Source organism: Coregonus clupeaformis, chromosome 14, assembly GCF_020615455.1.
Source record: "Coregonus clupeaformis isolate EN_2021a chromosome 14, ASM2061545v1, whole genome shotgun sequence".
NCBI classification, from domain to species: domain Eukaryota; kingdom Metazoa; phylum Chordata; class Actinopteri; order Salmoniformes; family Salmonidae; genus Coregonus; species Coregonus clupeaformis.
Genome location: NC_059205.1, coordinates 31,419,010 through 31,445,236, shown reverse-complemented (window position 1 = coordinate 31,445,236; position 26,227 = coordinate 31,419,010). Strand labels below are relative to the sequence as shown.

General features: G+C 47.1%; 1 protein-coding gene, 1 long non-coding RNA gene and 1 pseudogene across 2 annotated transcripts; 1 reads left to right on the top strand and 2 right to left on the bottom strand.

Annotated features, from left to right (window-relative positions):
- The first annotated feature begins 8,808 nt into the window (after nt 1-8,808).
- Nucleotides 8,809-11,936, top strand: LOC121581527 (ranBP-type and C3HC4-type zinc finger-containing protein 1-like). Its single transcript, XM_041897024.1, has 9 exons — nt 8,809-9,260; nt 9,670-9,844; nt 10,002-10,100; nt 10,211-10,352; nt 10,441-10,531; nt 10,636-10,921; nt 11,021-11,139; nt 11,323-11,433; nt 11,551-11,936. The coding sequence occupies exons 1-9, from the start codon at nt 9,003-9,005 to the stop codon at nt 11,599-11,601; spliced, it is 1,332 nt and encodes a 443-aa protein (XP_041752958.1). The 5' UTR covers nt 8,809-9,002; the 3' UTR covers nt 11,602-11,936.
- A 2,335-nt stretch (nt 11,937-14,271) lies between these two features.
- Nucleotides 14,272-20,564, bottom strand: LOC121581014. The gene is made up of 3 exons (XR_006003152.2): nt 18,801-20,564; nt 16,800-16,953; nt 14,272-14,877 (listed from the first exon to the last, which is right to left on the bottom strand). It is a non-coding gene; the product is annotated as an uncharacterized LOC121581014 (long non-coding RNA).
- A 115-nt stretch (nt 20,565-20,679) lies between these two features.
- On the bottom strand, nt 20,680-25,542 carry LOC121581013 (annotated as a pseudogene).
- Between the last annotated feature and the right edge of the window lie 685 nt (nt 25,543-26,227).

Below are 26,227 nucleotides of genomic sequence, written 5' to 3'. Positions count from 1 at the left end.
TTACTTTGCCTGTGTCTCATTGCAGCAGAACCGTATCCCGTGAACTGTATACCTCTCCAGGGATTAGACATTATTCTGGATTTCAAGCAGATTACTCATGAGGAGCTGAATGGCAGTTTGATCATCACAACACTCCTCCCACAGCTTTACAAGTATTCCCTAAACTTTACTACACTGATCATACTGTAGGTTTCTTTGTGAATGGTAATTTCCTTATGACCAGCTCTTAGCTACAGATTGTTACACCAGATAATGTGATTTAACCAAAACATTTTGGTATCCATGTGAGTTACAGGATAAGTACTGTTTGGTGTAGCACAGAGAATTTTCGACCAACCTTAGCGATTCCGTCTTCGTCCTCGATGTGTGTCCAGTTGCAGGGGGTCAGTTTGAATTTAGAAAATGCTCCATTACTCTTTTTGCTCCATTAAGTAATCCAACAATGTATAAACTGCCATCTTGTCTATTTCAAGTCTTCTCTCATTAAACGAGACCGGTCTCTGTCATCATGCAGCACTTTGGGGTGGACACCCACCTGTCTCGATCAATGAGAAGACTTGAAATAGACAAGATGTCGGCAAAAACCTTTGGGTAAATCACATTATCTGGTGTAACAAGCTGTAGCTACAGTTCTCTGCACTTGCGTGTCTCTACACATGAGACACACTGAAGTGTACTACACTGTTCACACAAAGAAATGTTGTATATTACTTTTACCATATAATATTATTGTTAAATACCCAGTTCTCTAGAGCTTGCATTAAATAGCGTACACTCCCCTGAATTTTAGATTTGGACAAATAAACATTCTTTGGATATCTGAATGTCTAACATTTGTTTGATGCTACAGAGCCCTGTACAGCTTATATAAATATATTCTGTGAATCCATAAAGGCAGACCAATTTCAAAGATTGATAGAAAATATCCACATTTATTTTATGGTGGTTCTACAGGGCTCGCCAACCCTGTTCCTGGAGAGCTACTGTCCAGTAGGTTTTCACTCCAACACTGATCTAGCACACCTGATTCCTAATAATTAGCTGGTTGATAAGCTGAACCAGGTTAGTTACAACTGGAGCAAAAACCTACAGGAGGGTAGCTCTCCAGGAACAGGGTTAGAGACCTCTGTTCTACATGGTCTTATGCTGAACCATACTAGCTGCGTTTACACAGGCAGCGCAATTCTGTGTTCGGCGTGGTGGGCTGGGGAAGCTGAGACTTTGTGCTTATGGCGAATGTGCTCTAACTTTTGCCACCTCAATTTCCTTCACCCTTAAAGGGCACTCCAGGAACTCAGGATCATGATCCCCACCACAATTGCAACAACATCGTCCTTCTACACACTGTTCTTCAGTATCCTCTGTTCGTCTGCACACACTTGAAACATAGCCAAATCCTTTAAAATTTTTACACTGCAGTGGTTTGGGGACGAAAGCTCTTACGGCATATCTTACATAACCAAGCTTCACATGCGTAGGTAATTGCTCATTTTCAAAAAACAACAGGACCGACAGACTTTCTTCTTTTTTTCCATTCCCCCAGCGGGTCAGACGCCGGGCACCAACCACACCAGGAATTCTCTTCAGGTATTCAACCTGAACATTCGTCGTCACCCCTGAGATGACTCCTTTGACCGGTGCTCTACTCCGAAGTTCAAAACACAAAACTTCTGTTGTCCGGATTCTTTTGAGGCCCACTGCAATCTTCCTCTGCTCGTCAGAAATACAATTAATCAAAATAAGACCACTTCTGGTCACCCTGACAGACTCCACTTTGCCAAGCGCATACATCACCATTTTCGACACCTCAAACGGGTTTCCCACATATGCATCCTTACTCAACACCTGCATCCCAACAAGAAGTGAATCATTATCATTTCCACACGTATCCTCCACTCCAATTTTAGACTATTTCCTTTTTATTCCAGTTTTTGATATTACTGTTGTCCATCCAGAACATTAGTCTTCACCAAATTTTCTCGATGTACTGCTTAATTCGAACTCATTAACCACTTCCACCATCATCCTCTCCCAACCTCGGTATCTGCATGTCACGGAATCTGCCAAGGCTGCTCCTCCTCCTTGCTCGGGCAGGTTTCGGCGGTCGTCGTCCCCGGAGTACTAGCTGCCACCGTTGTATGTTTCTATGTTCGTTTGCTTTTGTCTGATTGTTGTACACCTGTGGTTAGTTAGCGTTGATTATGTGTCCTATAAGTTCTCGTTTTGTTAGTCATGTGTTGTGTGTTATTGAGCGTCCTGTCTACGTGTCGGTATTGGTTTTCCCTCCTTGTATGTTAGGAGAGGTTTTAGCACTTTCTGTGCGCTTATGTATTTTTCCTGTTTGTTTACGCCTGTGTGCGTATCGCTCGTCTCCGGGCACTTTTGCTCGTATTTCACCACTAAAGACTGTTGTACGAAGCTTCTGTGTCCTGCGCCTGATTCCCGCACCATCCACATACAGCACACCTTGACAGAATAACACACCAAGATGGAATCAGCAGGAACAGCACTAGCATCCGAGTACCTGGAGGAGCGCGTCCGCGAGCAGAACGAACAGATCAACCGCATCGGGACCGCCCTTCAGGACGTAATAAACACTCTCCACCGCTGGGAGAACAGAGGGGCACCCACATCTCCCCCTACCTTGCCATCACCATTGGCCAGTCCGCCCATCCAAGCTCCGGAACCCAGTGGGATTCGGCTCTCGCTCCCGAGGGCGTATGATGGTACCGCTGCCGGGTGTCAGGGGTTCCTCCTGCAGGTGGAACTATACCTGGCCACCGTACACCCGGTGCCCTCGGGACACGAGAGCGTTTCCGCCCTCATCTCCTGTCTCACCGGCAAGGCGTTGGAGTGGGCCAACGCCGAATGGAGGAGGATAGACGCCGCCACGATTACATACGCGGAGTTCTCCCGCCGCTTCAGGGCTGTGTTCGACCATCCACCTGAGGGGAAAGCGGCGGGGAGCGGTCTATTCTACCTCCGGCAGGGGAGGAGGAGCGCCCAGGAATTTGCACTGGAGTTCCGGACTCTAGCGGCTGACGCAGGGTGGAATGAGCGGGCCCTCATCGATCATTATCGTTGTAGTCTTCGGGAGGACGTCCGTCGAGAGCTGGCCTGCAGGGATACTAGTCTCACGTTCGACCAGTTGGTGGACATGTCCATCCGGCTGGACACCCTGCTGGCCACCCGCGGACGTTCCGAGTGGGGTTCGTCCATTCCACCCTCCAGCACTGCCAAGCCCTATGGAGCTCGGGGGTGCTGGCGCTAGAGAGAAGAGGGGAAGGAGCACGAGGGGGGCCATCCCCTGCACCAACAGTGGCCGTGGAGGACACACCGCGGCCAGGTGTTGGGGAGGGTCTCCTAGGGGAGAGGACGGCAGGCCCTGCACTGGGGAGTCCTTCCAGGTGAGTAGGCGTCCCACTTACCCAGAGCTCTCTGTTGTGCACTTCTGTATACCTGTGCGATTTCCACAGGTTGCACCTCATTCCCAGCATAAGGCGCTAGTAGATTCAGGCGCAGCTGGGAATTTTGTTGATCGTAAATTTTGTTTAGAGTTAGGGATTCCCCTACTTCCTGTTGACATCCCATTTCCTGTTCATGCCATAGATAGCCGTCCGTTGGGATCCGGGTTGATCAGGGAAGTCACAGCGCCACTTAGGATGTGTACGCAGGGGGGTCATGAGGAGACTATCCAGCTATATCTTATCGACTCTCCTGCGTATCCGGTGGTGCTGGGTATTCCCTGGTTGAGTACCCATGATCCCTCTATTTCGTGGCAAGAGAGGGCTCTTAAGGAGTGGTCTGCCCAGTGTGAGAGGAGATGTTTGGGTGTTTCCGTGGGGGCGACCTCGGTGGAGAGTCCAAACCAGGTGTCCTCACTGCGCATTCCCACTGAATATGAGGATTTGGCACTTGTGTTTAGTAAATCGAGGGCGACGCGTTTGCCTCCTCATAGACAGGGGGATTGTGCGATAGACCTCCAGGCAGGAGCAGCGCTTCCGCAGAGCCATGTGTATCCTCTGTCCCAAGAGGAGAAGCGGGCTATGGAGACTTACATAGCCGAATCTCTAAGACAAGGATACATACGGCCCTCCACTTCTCCTGCGTCCTCTAGCTTCTTTTTTGTGAAGAAAAAGGATGGAGGGTTGCGCCCGTGCATAGATTACCGTAGTCTCAATCAGATCACTGTGAAGTACAGTTATCCACTCCCTCTGATTGCGACCATGACGGAGTCATTGCACGGAGCCCGTTTCTTCACGAAACTGGATCTCAGGAGCGTGTATAACTTGGTGCGCATTAGGGAGGGCGATGAATGGAAAACGGCATTTAGTACCACCTCGGGTCATTACGAGTATCTCGTCATGCCATACGGGTTGATGAATGCTCCTTCAGTCTTCCAATCCTTCGTGGATGAAATTTTCAGGGACATGCAGGGGCAGGGTATGGTCGTGTACATAGATGACATCCTGGTTTACTCGCCTACCCGAGAAGAGCATGTAGCCCTGGTGCGTCGTGTGTTGGGTAGGCTGTTGGAGCACAACCTGTATGTCAAGGCAGAGAAATGTCTGTTTTTCCAGGAGTCGGTCTCCTTTCTGGGTTATCAGTTGTCCGCGTCAGGGGTGAAGATGGAGGTTGACCGGGTGTCAGCCGTGCGTAATTGGCAAACCCCAACCACCGTGAAAGAGGTGCAGCGGTTCTTGGGTTTTGCGAATTACTACCGGAGGTTTATCCGGGGTTTTGGACAGGTAGCAGCTCCCATAACGTCTCTTCTGAAGGGGGTCCGGTGCGATTGCAGTGGTCAGCGGAGGCGGACAGGGCATTTGGGAGACTGAAGGCCCTGTTTACCTCGGCTCCAGTGCTTGCGCATCCGGATCCCGCCTTACCATTCCAGGTAGAGGTAGACGCGTCTGAGGCCGGTATAGGGGCTGTGCTATCACAACGGTCCGGTACGCCACCTAAACTCCGCCCCTGTGCCTTCTACTCTAAGAAGCTCAGCCCGGCGGAGTGGAATTATGACGTAGGAGACAGGGAGCTGTTAGCCGTGGTTCAAGCCCTAAAGGTGTGGAGACATTGGCTTGAGGGGGCTCAACACCCTTTTCTCATTTTGACTGACCACCGTAACCTGGAGTACATTCGGGCAGCTAGGAGACTGAACCCTCGCCAGGCTCGGTGGAACATGTTTCTAACCCGGTTTGTATTTAAAATCACGTACATCCCTGGGTCCCAGAACGGTAAGGCAGACGCCCTGTCCCGGCGGTATGACACGGAGGAGAGGTCCGTTGAGCCCACTTCCATACTGCCGGAGTCTTGTCTAGTGGCACCGGTAGTGTGGGAGGTCGATGCTGAAATCGAGCGGGCGTTGCGTGCCCGACCCTAGCCCTCCACAGTGTCCGGTGGGTCGGACGTACGTTCCGCTCGAGGTTCGGGATCGACTTATTTATTGGGCTCACACGTCACCCTCCTCTGGACATTCAGGTATTGGCCGGACAGTGCACTGCCTTAGCGCTAAGTACTGGTGGCCAACGTTAGCCAGGGATGTGAGGGTTTATGTCTCCTCCTGTTCGGTGTGCGCCCAGTGTAAGGCGCCCAGACATCTGCCCAGGGGTAAGTTACAACCCCTGCCCGTTCCACAACGACCCTGGTCTCAACTCTCGGTGGACTTTGTTACAGACCTTCCCCCCTCTCAGGGGAATACCACCATACTGGTCGTGGTGGATCGGTTCTCTAAAGCCTGTCGTCTTCTCCCAATGCCAGGTCTTCCCACTGCCTTGCAGACCGCTGAGGCACTATTCACCCACGTCTTCCGGCATTACAGGGTACCCGAGGATATAGTGTCTGATTGAGGTCCCCAGTTCACCTCCCGAGTCTGGAGAGCGTTCATGGAGCGCCTGGGGGTCTCGGTGAGCCTTACCTCGGGGTACCATCCGGAGAGTAATGGGCAGGTAGAACGTGTGAACCAGGATGTGGGTAGGTTTCTGAGGTCATATTGCCAGGGCCGGCCGGAGGAGTGGGCGAGGTATATTCCCTGGGCAGAGATGGCCCAGAATTCTCTTCGCCACTCCTCCACCAACCTAACCCCTTTCCAATGTGTGTTGGGTTACCAGCCGGTTCTGGCACCGTGGCATCAGAGCCAGATCGAGGCCCCTGCGGTGGATGAGTGGGTAAGGCGCTCGGAGGAGACGTGGAACGCTGCACACGTCCATCTGCAGCGGGCCATCCGTCGTCAAAAAGCGAGCGCCGATCTCCACCGCAGTGAGGGGCCGGTGTACGCACCTGGAGATCGAGTCTGGCTCTCGACCAGAAACCTGCCCCTCCGCCTGCCCTGCCGGAAGCTGGGTCGGCGGTTTGTAGGGCCCTTTAAAGTCCTGAGGAGATTGAACGAGGTGTGTTACAGGTTACTACTACCTATTGAGTATAAGAATATTAACCCCTCGTTCCATGTGTCTCTTCTCAGGCCGGTGGTAGCTGGTCCACTCCAGGAAGGTGAGATAGCAGAGACTCCTCCGCCCCCATTGGACATCGAGGGGCTCCGGCGTACACAGTTCGGTCCATTTTGGATTCGAGACGTCGGATGGGGGTCTCCAATATCTCGTGGAGTGGGAGGGGTACGGCCGGAGGAGCGGTGCTGGGTGCCGAGGAGGGACATCCTAGACCCGTCTCTCCTGACTGAGTTCCACTGTAGTCACCCCTACGCGCCCTGCACCGCGTCCTCTGGTCGTCCCCGAGGCCGGGGTCGGCGCACGGCTGGAGCCGCGCGTCAAGGGGGGGTACTGTCACGGAATCTGCCGAGGCTGCTCCTCCTCCTTGCTCGGGCAGGTTTTGGCGGTCGTCGTCCCCGGAGTACTAGCTGCCACCGTTGTATGTTTCTATGTTTGTTTGCTTTTGTCTGATTGTTGTACACCTGTGGTTAGTTAGCGTTGATTATGTGTCCTATAAGTTCTCGTTTTGTTAGTCATGTGTTGTGTGTTATTGAGCGTCCTGTCTACGTGTCGGTATTGGTTTTCCCTCCTTGTATGTTAGGAGAGGTTTTCGCACTTTCTGTGCGCTTATGTATTTTTCCTGTTTGTTTATGCCTGTGTGCGTATCGCTCGTCTCCGGGCACTTTTGCTCGTATTTCACCACTAAAGACTGTTGTACGAAGCTTCTGTGTCCTGCGCCTGATTCCCTTACCATCCACATACAGCACACCTTGACACTGCATTTGCTATTAATGCCTGACTTTGTGGTTCAATGGTTTAAGGCACTGCATCGCAGCGCTAGCTGTGCCACTAGAGATCCTGGTTCAAATCCAGGCTCTGTTGTAGCCGGCCGTGACCGGGAGATCCATGGGGCGTTGCACAATTGGTCCAGGGTAGGGGAGGGAATGGCCGGCAGGGATGTAGCTCAGTTGGTAGAGCATGGCTTTTGCAACGCCAGAGTTGTGGGTTCGATTCCCACGGGGGGCCAGTATGAAAAATAAAATTAAAATAATGTATGCACTCACTAACTGTAAGTCGCTCTGGATAAGAGCGTCTGCTAAATGACTAAAAATGTAAAATTATGAGCAGACGAATACAAAGGAAGTCGAAACTTCCCAATCTGCTAGTTCTAGCTTGCGGTTTGGATAATGTTTATGATAAAAACATAATGTTGTTAATATAGTAATGACTATATGCCATGGTGGAATTCCCCTTTAAGCTTGAAAAGCTTGTGAATGGCAAGTTGAATGGTTGCTTCCTGGGCTTAAAGGAGAATTGCCATATTCCATGTCTCCTGTAAAGCCAGATTCTGGTTCAGATCTTAGTCAGATATGACCGTACTGCAGAGCATGAGCAAATGGCTCAGCTTCAAAATGTTAGTGATCAATTTAGTGATACCCGAGCTCTGCCCGTACCTTAGTTATTGATGAAAAACAGGCCCTACTCAGCCCTAAGATGATGTATAATGTCGGGTAGCAGAGCTCTACTTTGCAGCCTGAATGGAGAATGTTTTATGTACAAACCAGTCCATGGGGGATATGAGCACAGATGAGACATATTTCACCGGATGTATAAATGTGAAGCATCCGCTTGACGTTTCCACTCACTACCAAATATGATAGAGAGAAAAAGCCCACTGGCCAGCAGTGGGAGAAGATGGAACAAGATGGATTTTGGCCAACATTCTGCTAATTTTCTCATCGATGAAACATTTGATCTCAATACAGTTTTCTGTTCCCAAAACTAGAATATGTTATGAACAGAGTGGACAAAGTTTTGTAGACTTTACCCTTTACAAAAGTTTTTAAAAATTGCGTTGTTTAGAAGGAGTGCAAACGCGAATCGAGTTATTGCAAACGCGCACTTCACAGAGGTGGCGTTCCCTGACGGAAATATACAGATGCATGCTACAACGCGCCAATAGGACCTCGCTAGCTCGTGCTTGGCTCAGCCCACATCCTTTCTTGATCTGCCCACTATTACTCATTTGCAGGCTGTGGTCTATCTTGGTTTAGTTATAAAAATCTTTGATATGAGTGTTTTCCCAGCTGCATAGATTCGGTTTGGACGGTAAGATGAAACGACTCAATATCGCCACCTCCCGGCCTTTAGGCTAGTGAAGGCGTTATTATTGTATTTGCCTCACTTTAAGTATACTTGTTTGTTTTCCTCCTCATGATCAATGATAGGCTTATTTATAATTATATTATTATTATACGAATACAGCATTAATTAACGTTGCATTAATTAACACGGTGCACAAAGGCTTTTTTTTTTACAATCTCGATCTCGGACCATTTTTATGAAGGCTGGTTTCCATCGGAGGTAAATAAAGGACGACCCAAGCTACTTCCTGTTTTGATATTTTTTTGGGGTGTTGTTTCGTTTCGCTATCGTAGCTAGGAGAGAGACAAGCCAGATAGCCAGCTACAATGAAACGCCATCACTTTACTAACAGGTAGGCTGTTAAAAACAAGACTCACACAACTATCGACATAGCTACTGTTGTGCTTTGGAGGTTCTCAACTGTTGTTGTGGGATATGGCACTGAGCTCCGGCGGTTGGGGTAAAACGCCTGTGCCTGCCGCGTCCCAGGCTGTACATGGCGGGCCCGCGCTGGCTAACTGCAACACCGTTTTGATGTCGGTACGGGTGTCGGTTTGCCATTCGGGTATTCGACCGCTTTGCCTCCCTGGAGCTGGCGATGAGGCTCTCCGTCTTCAACTTAGCATGGACCCCAGCAAGGCTGGAGAGTTTCGGCTAGCACTGAGGGACAATAGCGGAAGCGGCCGTAGTGTGGTAAGAGACACTGCTCTGTAACGTCTAGCTCTACTGTATCTCCATGCAATAAAATGCACACACATTGGTCTGTTGGTTGGAGCATTATCCGTTTACAGAAAATACAGTTGTCATACTGAATTGGAATCTTGTTTAATCAAATACTACAGTAATCCCATTGGTGGGAAACGATGCCTTGTGATGATTACAGTTTACTTATCTGTTGTGTTTATCTGTACAAGGGAAGACAAAATGTTCTTTATGGCAGATTATTCCAGCATGTAAACAACTAAACATCAAAGTTAGCACATTGCCACTGGGGTTACAGTTTGTCCCTCTATAAGGTCAAGTAAGTCCATATCCATCAAGGCCACAAAGATAAGAGATCTAAGCAAATTATTCTCTATTTATTTATTTCTCTCTCTCCCAGTTCATTGCAGAGTTTGACCTGCGCTCTGTGCAGTATGAGGTCAAGTCCCCACGCCTTCACGAGATGCGCTTGGCCACGCCCCCTCACGACTGTGTCCGCTTCAACTTCCACTGCGACCGGGAGGCTGAACAGTGGGCCACCGTCGTGATGTCATCACTAAGAGAGGCACACAGAGGTCAGAGGGCATGGCTGTCTTTTTCCTCTATTAATCTGCTTGTTTAGATACATTCCTGTCTTGTTGTGTATTGGAACAGTGTCCTCCTAGAACATCACTATGGCTAACACAATAGACTGCTCTGACATTTGACCATTCTCTCTCTCCCTCACTGTAGTTGCTGCAAATAGTTCCCCACATCCTATGGATGACCGACAGCAGCACACAGCAGCAGAAGCTCTAGAACAGCGCAGCACTGCCTCCTTACCACTCACTGGTGAGTACCCTCACCACACGATTCCCCCACTCTCTTTCTACCACATTTGCAAGACTACATAGGGTAAATTTTTCTATATGTAAGTAAGTGAACATGTTCTCTCTCTGAAGAGGAGCTGTGCTTGGAGCTTGCCCGGGCGATCGAGGCAGGTGACAGCCAGGCTGCTGCTCAACATGCGTCTGCTCTGGCTCGTCAGAAGGCAGTGCTCACTATCCAACTGTCTGAGAAGAGTTACACAGAAGGAGAGATAAGGTGAGAAGAAGTAACAGGCAGTAGCTTGGGAGTAGTCCAAAAGAACAAGGAGCATTTGTGCTAATGAAGTTTAATGTCTGTATTGCAGTTTGTCTGTGGCAGTGGAGGACATCTCCTCTTCCTGTTGCGTAACAGTGAAAGTATTTCCCCACATGACCGTCGCAGCACTCAAGCAGCAGGTCAGATGAACATTTCTGTTGTCTCTGTTCGCTAGAATACTTGGGCTACATTCGCAAATGAAACCATCCACAAATATTTCTCTCCTCTGTCATTGCTCTCTCAGGTGTTTTTGGAGTATGGCTTTCACCCTCGCGTGCAGCGCTGGGTGATTGGACAATGCCTGTGCACAGAGCCTAGGTCCCTGGCCTCATATGGGATCCAGAGGGATGGGGATACGGCCTACCTCTACCTGGTCTCAGCTCGCCATGCCCGCCTCACCCGCCAGCTATTCCAGCAGGACCAGGAGGGTGCCCACCACACCCCTCCCCCACCCCCCAGCAATGGGCCTGTGTCCCAGGACTGGAGGGGCTACAGCACCCTGCCCTCCAGGCTCAGCCACAACACCCAGGGTAAGTTTACCTGCTGGCAGGCACTTACACGCATGCACACAGCAGCGCACATGCTCATACATGACTGAACTCCTTTTCCATTGTTGTGATTGGCTGTAGGGAGCATTGGAACTGGGGCCGAGAGGTTGGGTATGAGCGAGATCCGAGACGCCCTCAACCTGGAGACGCTGCAGCTAAACGATAAACCTGATAAGCCCAGCAAAGCCAGTAAAACACAGGTACAAACCAATGTTAAAATGTGTGTTCGACTGTTTTACACAAGATGATCGAGTTGAGCACCTACTCTTCCTTTACTTGATAGTTCCATGTAGCTAGTATACCACTGAACATCACTGCTAGTGATACACTAATAGAAAGAGTCCTACTCTCACACACATCCCCTCTGTCCTTCTGATCTGCAGACAGAATGGGCGTGTCCCTCCTGCACCTTCATCAACAAGCCTACCCGACCAGGCTGTGAGATCTGCAGTACAGCCAGACCTGACTCACGCAAGCAAAGCAGCATACAACAGGTACTGTATCTATGGCATGCCTACAGACAGATGGCACACATCCCACTTTACACATCACCTGAATTCTCCCTTTAGTAAACTACAATATTTTCTTTATTCTCTGTCTTTGTGTTAAAGGAGAAAGGAAGAAGAGAGGAGCAGGGGGAGATCGGTGCATTGAGCAGTTGACTGCCTCAACCGTAACCTATACCAGAGCCTGGAAGACTGATCACTCACACACCAACTTACAGGTATAAACCCACCACCACTACTGGCATATTATGATGACAAACCTTCTCACAGCCTGACAGAGACTAGAGTTATATGGACGCTGTTTTGACGCTGCAGCACAGACATGGAACTCCACTTGCAGAGGCTCACAAAAGGAACTACCTGTATAGTCAATGAGAGCTGGCTTTTGACTCTCCTCTGTGGACATGAGTCAGCAACCTTTGCCTTGTGGCAGACTTATTATTATTTATTTTACATAGGGGATGGGGGAGTGGACTAGTCCAATATTTATTTCAGAGGGGTGGGTGGGTGGGACTTCCCTCATCCCTCTACCTGATATATCTCAGATGAGAGAATATTGTATATTTTGAAGTTGGCCAACTGTGAAAGTTGATACTTTGAAAGCTGGAAAATGCTGTTTTAAAACCTGTGCCTGTATTCACAAACAGTCTGAGTAGGAGTGCTGGTTGTCCCCTACAAAAACATATTGGTTGACCGAAAGTAGTCTGTTCTTTCGACCAATCGGTTGGTCAAAAAAAGAGTATTGGTCGACATACAGCCTATCGACCAAACAATCGACTAAATGTGGTCAGCCATACTAGGATCAGATTTGTCTTTTAGATCATAAATAAATAGACATGGGGGACCTGATCCTAGATCAGCACTCCTACTCAGACACTGAGGGGATTCCATTAATGCCCCGGGTGAACCGGGTAAGCGTTGATTGCGTTCATGTTGGAACCGAGCGCGAGTCAGGTGCCCCGTTTTGGCAGACTGTGAAGTCGGCTCAAAACAAAAGTCATGTAGGTTAAGCATGTGGAGTAATGAGTAGGATTGTGTTTTCACATGCAAACATGATTGTGTGGATAAAAACACTATCCACCAATGAAAAAAATATCTGTTCGAATTTAACTAATTATGTAAAAGAGATGCATCAGGCTGCCTTGTTGACAACATGATTACAGCAGATTACTGTTCGATTTGAGATTGGCGCTTCTCCCTCACCGCTTTTGCGATCGCCATAGCCCCGTGCACCACGGTTCAGCTGAATCGAGCACCCTCAGTGTGAGTACAGGCCCAGGTCTAGTCTGTCATTGGTTGGTGCCATATTGTTTGATAGGAGGGGAATTGCTTGCTAGGAGGCTGTGGAAGTGACAGGGTTTTAAAGTGCTTTTATTTTTATAACATTGTATTTAGTGTTTAACAGAATGTTTGGCAATATGAATGTTGCTGCGTAATGCGTTTCACCTACTTGTCATAAGTTTCTGTCTGAACTGTGATAGTGACAGAATATTGTGAGAAACATGACTGTATAACATGGTGTTAGCTGAATAAACATAAGTGAATCAAGTTTGAGTTAAGTTTTTTTATTTGAGCATTTATAAATAATTTTTATATATATTTTTAAAAAACATTTAAAGCGAAGACTATTTTTTTAGGGGGTAGATCAGCTTAATATTGCAGATAGATTGTAACTTTCATCAATGTAATTGTCTGCATCACTTCCAATCCCCCATGTTTGTTTATTTACAGTGGGGAGAACAAGTATTTGATACACTGCCGATTTTGCAGGTTTTCCTACTTACAAAGCATGTAGAGGTCTGTACTTTTTATCATAGGTACACTTCAACTGTGAGAGACGGAATCTAAAACAAAAATCCAGAAAATCACATCGTATGATTAAGTAATTAATTTGCATTTTATTGCATGACGTAAGTATTTGATACATCAGAAATGCAGAACTTAATATTTGGTACAGAAACCTTTGTTTGCAATTACAGAGATCATACGTTTCCTGTAGGTCTTGACCAGGTTTGCACACACACTGCAGCAGGGATTTTGGCCCACTCCTCCATACAGACCTTCTCCAGATCCTTCAGGTTTCAGGGCTGTCGCTGGGCAATATGGACTTTCAGCTCCCTCCAAAGATTTTCTATTGGGTTCAGGTCTGGAGACCGGCTAGGCCACTCCAGGACCTTGAGATGCTTCTTACAAAGCCACTCCTTAGTTGCCCTGGCTGTGTGTTTCAGGTCGTTGTCATGCTGGAAGACCCAGCCACGACCCATCTTCAATGCTCTTACTGAGGGAAGGAGGTTGTTGGCCAAGATCTCGCGATACATGGCCCCATCCATCCTCCCCTCAATACGGTGCAGTCGTCCTGTCCCCTTTGCAGAAAAGCATCCCCAAAGAATGATGTTTCCACCTCCATGCTTCACAGTTGGGATGGTGTTCTTGGGGTTGTACTCATCCTTCTTCTTCCTCCAAACACGGCGAGTGGAGTTTAGACCAAAAAGCTCTATTTTGTCTCATCAGACCACATGACCTTCTCCCATTCCTCCTCTGGATCATCCAGATGGTCATTGGCAAACTTCAGACTGGCCTGGACATGCGCTGGCTTGAGCAGGGGGACCTTGCATGCGCTGCAGGATTTTAATCCATGACGGCGTAGTGTGTTACTAATGGTTTTCTTTGAGACTGTGGTCCCAGCTCTCTTCAGGTCATTGACCAGGTCCTGCCGTGTAGTTATAGGCTGATCCCTCACCTTCCTCATGATCATTGATGCCCCACGAGGTGAGATCTTGCATGGAGCCCCAGACCGAGGGTGATTGACCGTCATCTTGAACTTCTTCCATTTTCTAATAATTGCGCCAACAGTTGTTGCCTTCTCACCAAGCTGCTTGCCTATTGTCTGTTTTGGATGTTTCTTGGTTATTTATTTGGGTACCATAAACCAAAACAATCCCATGCACACAAGCCTGAACCCAATACAACCTTTTAGTTGTAATTCCTCCACACAAGCCCAACCTAAAGCACTTAACCACTACCCCTGCTACTTCCGGGCAAGTCAGTCATCCTAATCCTTGGTGAAAGGCCAGACATGAGCATACCTCAGTTCATTCCATAAATACAGGTCTAGGACCTGTTTCACACCTCAGGATAGATGGAGTTCCCATAAAGGCAGGTATGGGACCAGTCTTCCCCCAGTTGCCTGTTGTTTACTTCCAGAAGAGGATGTTCCAGAGCAGCAGCCAGCAGGGGTAGATCAGCAGAGCCAGGAGCGGATAGACCAATGAGCCTTAGGGGGCGTGGTTCAGAATGCCCTGCGAGATGACGGACAGAAAGAGCATCCAACCGTTTTGCAGGGAGACGGGGGTCTCCTGCAGTGCCTGGAAGACGCAGTAGAGCAGAGCGCAGCCGGGACTCAGCAGCACCATGATGACTGCAGACAGCACCCTGGAAGGAGAAACATGAATACAACACTCCGACAGTGCACGAGGGAGCGAAACATTACACGTACACAATACAGTGAGGGAAAAAAGTATTTGATGTATGTTTGCCCACTGACAAAGAAATGATCAGTCTATAATTTTAATGGTAGGTTTATTTGAACAGTGAGAGACAAAAATGTTATAAATTGATTTGCATTTTAATGAGGGAAATAAGTATTTGACCCCCTCTAAATCAGAAAGATTTCTGGCTCCCAGGTGTCTTTTATACAGGTAACGAGCTGAGATTAGGAGCACAGCTTGTTACCTGTATAAAAGACACCTGTCCACAGAAGCAATCAATCAATCAGATTCCAAACTCTCCACCATGGCCAAGACGAAAGAGCTCTCCAAGGATGTCAGGGACAAGATTGTAGACCTACACAAGGCTGGAATGGGCTACAAGACCATTGCCAAGCAGCTTGGTGAGAAGATGACAACAGTTGGTGCAATTATTCGCAAATGGAAGAAACACAAAATAACTGTCAATCTCCCTCGGCCTGGGGCGCCATGCAAGATCTCACCTAGTGGAGTTGCAATGATCATGAGAACGGTGAGGATCAGCCCAGAACTACATCTTGCTCATCCCAGATCTTGTCAATGATCTCAAGGCAGCTGGGACCATAGTCACCAAGAAAACAATTGGTAACACACTACGCCGTGAAGGACTGAAATCCTGCAGCGCCCGCAAGGTCCCCCTGCTCAAGAAAGCACATACAGGGCCGTCTGAAGTTTGCCAATGAACATCTGAATGATTCAGAGGAGAACTGGGTGAAAGTGTTGTGGTCAGATGAGACCAAAATCGAGCTCTTTGGGATCAACTCAACTCGCCGTGTTTGGAGGAGGAGGAATGTTGTCTATGACCCCAAGAACACCATCCCCACCGTCAAACATGGAGGTGGAAACATTATGCTTTGGGGGTGTTTTTCTGGTAAGGGGACAGGACAACTTCACCGCATCAAAGGGACGATGGACGGGGTACCATCAAATCTTGGGTGAGAACCTCCTTCCCTCAGCCAGGGCATTGAAAATGGGTCATGGATGGGTATTCCAGCATGACAATGCACCAAAACACATGGCCAAGGCAACAAAGGAGTGGCTCAAGAAGAAGCACATTAAGGTCCTGGAGTGGCCTAGCCAGTCTCCAGACCTTAATCCCATAGAAAATCTGTGGAGGGTGCTGAAGGTTCGAGTTGCCAAACGTCAGCCTCGAAACCTTAATGACTTGGAGAAGATCTGCAAAGAGGAGTGGAACAAAATCCCTCCTGAGATGTGTGCAAACCTGGTGGCCAACTACAAGAAACGTCTGACCTCTGTGATTGCCAACAAGGGTTTTGCCACCAAGTACTAAGTAATGTTTTGCAGAGGGGTCAAATACTTATTTCCCTCATTAAAATGTAAATCAATTTATAACATTTTTGACATGCATTTTTCTGGATTTTTTTGTTGTTATTCTGTCTCTCACTGTTCAAATAAACCTACCATTAAAATTATAGACTGATCATTTCTTTTTCAGTGGGCAAACGTACAAAATCAGCAGGGGATCAAATACTTTTTTCCCTCACTGTATTCTCACACTCAAGGAACAGTGGAACTAACAATGCATTGTGCCCTTAGGACTCGATTCAATCCATAGCGCTGAAGTCATGCACTACAGTGCGATAGAAATGTAAAGGCAATGTTCCCGCGTTCGCTGTAAAAACACTGCATACCGGAAATAACCTTTCAATTTCAATCACGCTACAGCGCTGATCTTCAGAGCTACGGATTGACTCAAGCCCTTAGTGATGTTGCACTCTAGTTTAATATCTAAGAAGACACATATTGAGAATGATTACTTCTATAAGAAATCACACAACACAGGGAGAAACGTGTGGGTGAGAGTATTACTTTGGCGTGTGTGGTGTGATGAAGGCAGCGAGGACAGAGCCAGGATGAAGCCCAGCGGGAAGTTGATGAGGGCAGTGCAGCCCAGTAACACATCCAGCTATAGTAGAGCCACCAGCTTCAGCACCCTCCAGCCCTGCTCTGTCCTTCCAGAAGCCTAGAGGGGAGAGAGAGGGAGGAAGAGAGTAGACAAAAGCCCTGTTTATACCTGGTGCTAACCCCTTGTACTGATCATGTCCACATTTTTAGACCGGTGTAGACTATTAAAAGTCCCATTGAGATCAGATTGTAATCAGATCTTCCTGACCAACTCTGTAGTCTTTCTCAATAAAGTGTAAACCGATCTGGATGGTCAAACCATTGAAATAATCATTATACCGGCCTCTAAAATCATTGACAGGGAGCAAAATATTGACTTACGGCATCAGTAACTGTCTTAAGACTAAGAAATTCATTTTATTTTGAAAGAATATCTGTCAAATGTGGATACAGGGAGGCACCAGCTAATCTGGTCAAAATGCGGACGCGGTGGATGGATGAGACACATTTTAATACAATGTTTAGAGGCGAATGTAAGTGTTCTTGTCGAACCACAACACAATTTGGAACATACAGTGCCTTCGGAAAGTATTCTGACCCTTTGACTTTTTCCAAATTTTGTTACGTTACAGCCTTATTCTAAAATTGATTAAATTGTTTGTTTTTCATCAATCTACACACAATACCCCATAATGACAAAGCAAAAACAGGTTTTTAGAAATTCTTGCTAATTTATACACAAACAACGGAAATATCACATTTACATAAGTATTCAGACCCTTTACTCAGTACTTTGTTAAAGCATCTTTGGCAGCAATTACAGCATCAAGTCTTCTTTGGTATGACGCTACAAGCTTGGCACACCTGTATTTGGGGAGTTTCTCCCATTCTTCTCTGCAGATCCTCTCAAGCTCTCTCAGGTTGGATGGGGAGCGTTGTTGCACAGCTATTTTCTGGTCTCTCCAGAGATGTTCGATCGGGTTCAAGTACGGGCTCTGGCTGGGCGACTCAAGGACATTCGATCCTGACTAGTCTCCCAGTCCCTGCCGCAGAAAAACATCCCCACAGCATGATGCTGCCACCACCATGCTTCACCGTAGGGATGGTGCCAGGTTTCCTCCAGACATGACGCTTGGCATTCAGGCCATAGAGTTCAATCTTGGTTTCATCATATCAGAGAATCTTGTTTCTCATGGTCAGAGTCTTAAGGTGCCTTTTGGAAAACTCCAAGCGGGCTGTCATGTGCCTTTAACTGAGGAGTGGCTTCCGTCTAGCCACTCTAACATAAAGCCCTGATTGGTGGAGTGCTGCAGAGATGGTTGTCCTTCTGGAAGTTTCTCCCATCTCCACAGAGGAACTTTAGAGCTCTGTCAGAGTGACCATCGGGTTCTTGGTCATGTCCCTGACCAAGGCCCTTCTCCCCGGATTGCTCAGTTTGGCCGGGTGGTCAGCTCTAGGAAGAGTCTGGTTGGTTCCAAACTTCTTCCATTTAAGAATGATGGAGGCCACTGTGTTCTTGGGGACCTTCAATGCTGCAGAAATGTTTTGGTACCCTTCCTCAGATCTGTGCCTCGACACAATCCTGTCTCGGAACTCTACGGACAATTCCTTCGACCTCATGGCTTGGTTTTTGCTCTGACGTGCACTGTCAACTGTGGGACCTTATGCAGACAGATTTGCTCCCTGTCAATGATTTTAGAGGCCGGTATAATGATTGCATATTTTTAGTGTGTGAGATAAGATAGCTATGCAGGTTGTGCAGTTTTTTTTCAACAAGCACATTGAGTAGCCAGACAAATAGATTATTTTTTTTTGGGTCATTTTAGCAGACGCTCTTATCCAGAGCGACTTACAGGAGCAATTAGGGTTAAGTGCCTTGCTCAAGGGCACATCGACAGATTTTTCACCTAGTCGGCTCGGGGATTAGAACCAGCGACCTTTCGGTTACTGGCACAACGCTCTTACCCACTAAGCTACCTGCCGCCCTAGTAGCCAGCCAGGATCCCCTGGGCCGGGTTAAGATTTTTTAGCCGAACAATCTCTAATTTGGCGGCCTCTGGTACAGTCGAATGCCTTGACTCCATCTGAAATACACAGCAAAATTATTGAATACTTACAGTTCATGAATTCAGTGTATTGTTAGTTTTTGGGGATATTGTCTAGGCCTATATGATCAGGAGTATTTTCTAAGTAAGAGAACATTAAACCTTTTTTAACATTTAACCTGTCTTCTCTTGAGATTAAAGTATTTTACTGCAAGATATGAGTTGCCACAATGTTTGTTCTTCAAATTATGTATTTAATTAAAAATGAAAAATGAAGTACATAGCCCAAATTGTTGATTTCTTTAAATTAAAGGTTACATTTTAAATCAAACAAATTGTGTGATGGGCACTTTTACAAATTGAAAAATAGGTCTCTAAAATAAACAGAATACATGCTCAATTAAGTTCTGGGTCCATACATGTTAAGATAAGAGAAAACGATGTCAGTTAAATTCGTGTTTGCAACTCTGTGAATTGCAGTGTCATTTCATTTATCAACAAAAAATATATACTTGTTTAACATCTGACCCACAGATTTATTTTTAAAGAATGTTGTAAGAGTCTGCTGACTTCAACAGACTTCAAGCTCCCTTTTAAGAGGCATTTTCTCAGCTATCTGCACTACAGGTATGAATGAAGCATGTATTAATCAGAAAGCAGCAGTTGACCAATCCATTGTCAACACTTTGATTAAATTAGTAGACCTATATCAATATCTTTGAAAATACCATATAAGTATCATTAGCTTTTACAACAATTCAATCTGTTTTCTTTTATCATATTTTGGACCAGAGTGAGGCTATCGCTCCACTAGCCTACCTATTGTTCTTGCAGATAATTGCCAAAAAGTCTACCAGTATGCAACTGACGAGTCACTCACTTTAACATCACTGTCTGGCAAGTCCTGATGGACTTCATATCAAAAATACAAACGAGGTCTTTAGTTTACATAGACATAACTACATTGTATGATTTATGAATGGCAAGGATATATGAGATCGACTTTATTAAGTCAGTTTGACACCATTTATAAACTAGTCAAGCTTGCTGTTCGTCAATCAGATCACATTAAGCCTATGCACCAGCACTTCGTGGCACCATATGAAATGCAAAAGAAAAGATATGAATGTGCCAGAAAATAGGCTAAATGGATTTAGACTCATCATGACCACATTATATGGGACGTGCAAATGCACTCACAGACGATGAAGGAGCATAATGTTCTCGCCCTCCGTGTAAAGAAATGTGACTGCAACCACAGCGTACACAACACACACCATCAAGTACCGGGAAGCAAGACAGACAGTAGAATGTCAAACCAGCTGTTTCCCTGTCATCGCTCACTTTGTGATTGACAGGCACCTGTGCTATCAATAGATCGCTAGATGATGCATATTGTTCATTCTAGTGGGAGAGGGCTCGGCTGCTTTTTTTTCTGACTTGCGAATTGAAAAAGTAGCCTTTATAATTAATTTAATTCATTCTAGCGGGAGAGGGCTCGGCTGACTCTTTTTCTGACTTCCGATTTGTAAAAAATAGCCTAGTTAATTTAAGTGGAAAAAGTACCTGGCTTAAAATGAGCGTGTAACGGCTGTATAGCTGACAGCCGGCACTAGTGGAAAACACTGGTTGTGTTTTCTTTGAGTGTGTGTGTATGTGAGAGAAAGAGAGGGATGTGAGGGTGTGTGTGTACCTGTGTGTGTTTTACATTGACATTTTAGTCATTTAGCAGACGCTCTTATCCAGAGCGACTTACAGTTAGTGAGTGCATACCGTTTTTATACTGGCCCCCCGTGGGAATTGAACCCACAACCCTGGCGTTGCAAGCACCATGCTCTACCAACTGAGCTACAGGAGGCCCTGTGTTGTGTGGCAGGGCCTGCTGTGTAGATAACGATAGCAGTGAGGACCACAGCTTCAGTCTCGGACACAGGGAAGTGTTGCCCAGCCATCTGCTGAGAGAGGATGGGGAGGGTGTACAGAGCTACCCGACATATGACTGATCACTACTGGAGTCAGGATAGACAGGACCCCTGGGCTGGAGGGCTGATGGAGAACAGAGGGAGACAGGAGGAGAATGTCAAATATACTGCCATAGACCAATAGGGTATTGTTAGACTTCCAGAGATATAAAGTAGATACTCTAGTTACATATTACAAACATATGTGCCAGAGAGAGTCACATACGTGTGAATTCATCTATGACACACCTGCTCTCCCTCAATCCGTCCTCTGTTCCTGGTGCTGAAGCTCCTAGCTGAACCAACAGGTCTAAGGCCTGTTACTGCCATTAAGGGCAATACTGACAGGCACCAGAGCACCAGTACATTAAACTATTATCATCAACACATACACAGCCTGATTCAGAGCAATCTCGTCGTGACTTAATGAAAGTGTACATTCAGCTTAACTACATCAGCATAACATTAACCCCTATCAGGGCCTTTGGACTGTAACATAATTAATGTATTATTTTTATGTAATTGACTAACATAGAGAAATGGACCAAAACTAATATCTGTTCTGTTAATTCCAACCCTCCTCCCCTCTTGGTCAGGTCTCCCTTCGGAAGAAGGTAATCTGATCTCAATTGGACTACCTGGTTAAATAACGGTTAAATAAAACTAGAATCCCCTAAGGTCCCAGAGGTGGAAGGATACACGCAGCAGCAGGATGACAGCCAGCAGGCCGAAGGCGGGCATGTAGTAACCAATGGAGGCAAAGCGAGAGAGTGAGGGCATGAGAAGTAGGACTGGTGCAGACGCTCCAGGAGGTTGTTCAGATTCCGGTACATCTGAGGATGAGGGATGAGGGACACACACACAGGTTTATTTTCATGGAATTTTAACAGTGAAAATGTCACCATAGAAATGACAAGAATTCTAACGTTTTCTGATCATCTGCCGATGGTGGTGGTGTCAGTCTTGTACTGTCTGAAGCTGTTGATGCCCCTGACGGTGGCAGCCTCTATGTGGTATCTAAGGAACAGGCCGTGGTCCCCCCAGGGCCGCCCGCTGGCCTGCTTCAACACCATCAGCATCATGGTCTGGACCGCGTGACTGTAGCCCGACGTACTGTCCCAGTCGTTCCTCTGGAGCTGGATGGAGAGAGGGCAGTCAGCGTGACAGTCAGGCAATTCAACGTGTTATTACACCATGTTATTACTGCTTCGTCCTTACCTGACACAAACACAGAGGAAGGGACAAGCCTAAATGTTTGTGGTGTGCTATTGTTAGGCCTCTCTGAAAACATAAAAAATCGAAGTACCTTCTGCAAGTACACTGCTCAAAAAAATAAAGGGAACACTAAAATAACACATCCTAGATCTGAATGAATGAAATAATCTTATTAAATACTTTCACACAAAAATTATCAATGGAAATCAAATGTATCAGCCCATGGAGGTCTGGATTTGGAGTCACCCTCAAAATTAAAGTGGAAAACCACACTACAGGCTGATCCAACTTTGATGTAATGTCCTTAAAACAAGTCAAAATGAGGCTCAGTAGTGTGTGTGGCCTCCACGTGCCTGTATGACCTCCCTACAACGCCTGGGCATGCTCCTGATGAGGTGGCGGATAGTCTCCTGAGGGATCTCCTCCCAGACCTGGACTAAAGCATCCGCCAACTCCTGGACAGTCTGTGGTGCAACGTGGCGTTGGTGGATGGAGCGAGACATGATGTCCCAGATGTGCTCAATTGGATTCAGGTCTGGGGAACGGGCAGGCCAGTCCATAGCATCAATGCCTTCCTCTTGCAGGAACTGCTGACACACTCCAGCCACATGAGGTCTAGCATTGTCTTGCATTAGGAGGAACCCAGGGCCAACCGCACCAGCATATGGTCTCACAAGGGGTCTGAGGATCTCATCTCGGTACCTAATGGCAGTCAGGCTACCTCTGGCGAGCACATGGCGGGCTGTGCGGCCCCCAAAGAAATGCCACCCCACACCATGACTGACCCACCGCCAAACCGGTCATGCTGGAGGATGTTGCAGGCAGCAGAACGTTCTCCACGGCGTCTCCAGACTCTGTCACGTCTGTCACAGTGCTCAGTGTGAACCTGCTTTCATCTGTGAAGAGCACAGGGCGCCAGTGGCGAATTTGCCAATATTGGTGTTCTCTGGCAAATGCCAAACGTCCTGCACGGTGTTGGGCTGTAAGCACAACCCCCCACCTGTGGACGTTGGGCCCTCATACCACCCTCATGGAGTCTGTTTCTGACCGTTTGAGCAGACACATGCACATTTGTGGCCTGCTGGAGGTCATTTTGCAGGGCTCTGGCAGTGCTCCTCCTGCTCCTCCTTGCACAAAGGTGGAGGTAGCAGTCCTGCTGCTGGGTTGTTGCCCTCCTACGGCCTCCTCTACGTCTCCTGATGTACTGGCCTGTCTCCTGGTAGCGCCTCCATGCTCTGGACACTACGCTGACAGACACAGAAAACCTTCTTGACACAGCTCGCATTGATGTGCCATCCTGGATGAGCTGCACTACCTGAGCCACTTGTGTGGGTTGTAGACTCCGTCTCATGCTACCACTAGAGTGAAAGCACCGCCAGCATTCAAAAGTGACCAAAACATCCGCCAGGAAGCATAGGAACTGAGAAGTGGTCTGTGGTCACCACCTGCAAAGCAGTCCTTTATTGGGGGTGTCTTGCTAATTGCCTATAATTTCCACCTGTTGTCTATTCCATTTGCACAACAGCATGTGAAATGTATTGTCAATCAGTGTTGCTTCCTAAGTGGACAGTTTGATTTCACAGAAGTGTGATTGACTTGGAGTTACATTGTGTTGTTTAAGTGTTCCCTTTTTTTGAGCAGTGTATATCAAATAACTTACTCACTGAAGTAAGTGCTGGCATTTGGACCTCCTTACCTTGCCCTGGATGGTACACAAGTACACTATCTTTTGGCAGAAGGCGTAGAAGAGGTTGGCCTAGTCTAGGTTTGGCAGCTGGCCATTGAGCCCCTCCAGAACCAGGTCCAGACTGGTGATGACATCACTGCTCAGCTCCAGAGACAGAGCCACCTCTCCCCTGCAGCGGAGACCAGTCACCACCTGGGGGACCCAGAGTGAGGCACAGTGGTGGCAGGGTTGGGGTTGATGGTATAGAGACATTGAGAATACATACAGAGTCCATATTGGTGTCTCTACGACTGGTGCATTACAGGGTTACATCATTACAGAGATCCAGATGTTGGTGAGATGCAGGTACTGACCAGTGGTGTTGGTGTGGTGGTATTAGAGATGTAGGTAATGACAAGTGGTGTTGGTATTAGAGAAGTAGGTACTGACCGTTGGTATGGTGGTATTAAAGATGCAGGTACTGACCGTTTGTGTGGTGGTATTAGAGATGTAGGTACTGACCAGTGGTGTTGGTGTGATGGTATCCCTCGTGCCTGCATGCCGATCAGGTCATGTTCATCAACCAGGAAGATGATGTCCTTTGCCCAGTGGATCTGACCTAAGAAGAGACCAAATCATTTACTGATCAATTTAAAAAAGGAAGTAGGGTTGTATGCTTGTGTGGTGCTTCTGCAATGGTCTGTGTAAGTAGCATGCTTACTCCTGAAGTACTGGGCGAGGTCCAGCAGAAGACCCACTGCCTGGTTGTTGTTGTTTCCCTCACTACAGGGGGCGCTCAGCACCAGGGCTTCAGTACGAGGGGCTCTTGGGGCACGCAGGATCCCATAAACGTTAGTGCCATGCACTGTCTGACCGAGATAGACAGACAAACAGAGAGAAGGATGAGTGAGAGAAAGATAAGAAATTAAAGCCTGAGAGGAGGGAATGCATCTGTGTGAAAGTGTGTGCACACTGGGATCAAATGAAATGCATGTTTAGACATATTTGTCTTAGCACACACTCGCATATCTCTCTTTGTTTTCATCGGGAAGGGAAGTTTGAGTAAACACTTCCAGCCCTCGAGACTGCATGGTATACACCAGCCAATCCACCGGCATCCCACTACCCACTACAGAGAGAAGAGCGGAAAGGAGAGGAAGAGAAACACAGAAGAAATATTACAGGAGGGGACAGGGGGATTATAGCACTCTTACAGCTGGAATTGTGATAGGTAGGATAAGCACTGAATGTCAAAGTTGGGGTTAGTGATAGGAAGGGCAGATAGTTTTTCCTTGTTTACACGAACAAGAAAAACTCCTGACACTAGTGATAGGTTATAGGAGGAAGGCTTATCAGTCCGACTCACCCTACTGTTATCTTTTGAGCAGCAAACTCCCTGACGGTGGCGTTCCTCCACCATGGTGGAGCCCATGGCGTTCTCTGACATGTAGGTGCGCAGCGTGAACGGTTCGCAGGCCAAGCCCATGAACCATGCCACACCCACCAGGTAGCACACAACACTGGGGGGACATAGAGCAGAGAGAGAAATCAGTGAGAAGTGTATGTCTTCATATCAGTTTAGAGCATTGCGTCATACACAAACAGAGGCACAATTTAAATGATACCCTACAAAGTGGATTAGGTGCATCAAGAGGATGGCCTGATACATTCCACTTACCCAATGGATTCTTCTTCAGGATTCTACAAGGACTCACCAAATTGGTGCATTGAGACAGGTGAGAAGGTTGGTCAGGGCTCGCCTTCGGTTTGGGTCAGACAGCAGTCCCATATTGTTGCCTTGTACCACTCACACTGGCTCAGCTGGACCCTAGAAAACAAAGACCCACACAATAGCTTTAGTCATCCCCTTACGCTACTTTAGCTATCTACAGCGTTAACCTAGCTAGCTACCTGCTAACCTTCAGAGTAACCCTCTATTGATTGGACGATGTGTTAGCTAGCAGCATAGAACCAGCTACATTGCACGCGCAAATACCCGAAACTGTGTTTATTTTCAACCAAACAATGTATCTAATACCTTTACAAATTGTAGTTATAAGCCAGAGCCTACCTATCGGGCACAAGAAGGGAAACACCCAAGATTTGACAGGTGAAGCTAGCCTGTACTGCTCTACATTTTTCGCCAGTCTTTTTTCCCCTCGTTTCTTACCGGACTATTGTTTGACAGACCAACTGAACTTCTGCTTTAGCAATGAAACATGTACACAGAACAAAAATATAAAGCAACACTTTACATGTTGCGTTTATATTTTTGTTCAGTATATATAAAAATAGATTACTGCATTGCCATTTATGACTGGCTCTCCCTGTTGGTTTGGAAGATGACCTAAACAAAGTTTCACAGAAATCTATATCAAAAACACACAATTCAAGTGATGCTACAAATCAGTAGTGTTTTATTTTTGCTGACTGATTTATCTTATGTAGACCCTTATCTATGGCTCTGTGTCAACAAATCATCTTCGTCAAGTTATGGATCATTCA

Coding starts and splice junctions, on each gene's coding strand:
- LOC121581527 (XM_041897024.1), top strand. CDS start 9,003: ATGGCACTGAGCTCCGGCGGTTGGGGTAAAACGCCTGTGCCTGCCGCG. Junction 9,261..9,669: donor GCGGAAGCGGCCGTAGTGTG/GTAAGAGACACT, acceptor TCTCTCTCCCAG/TTCATTGCAGAGTTTGACCT. Junction 10,922..11,020: donor GCTCAGCCACAACACCCAGG/GTAAGTTTACCT, acceptor GATTGGCTGTAG/GGAGCATTGGAACTGGGGCC.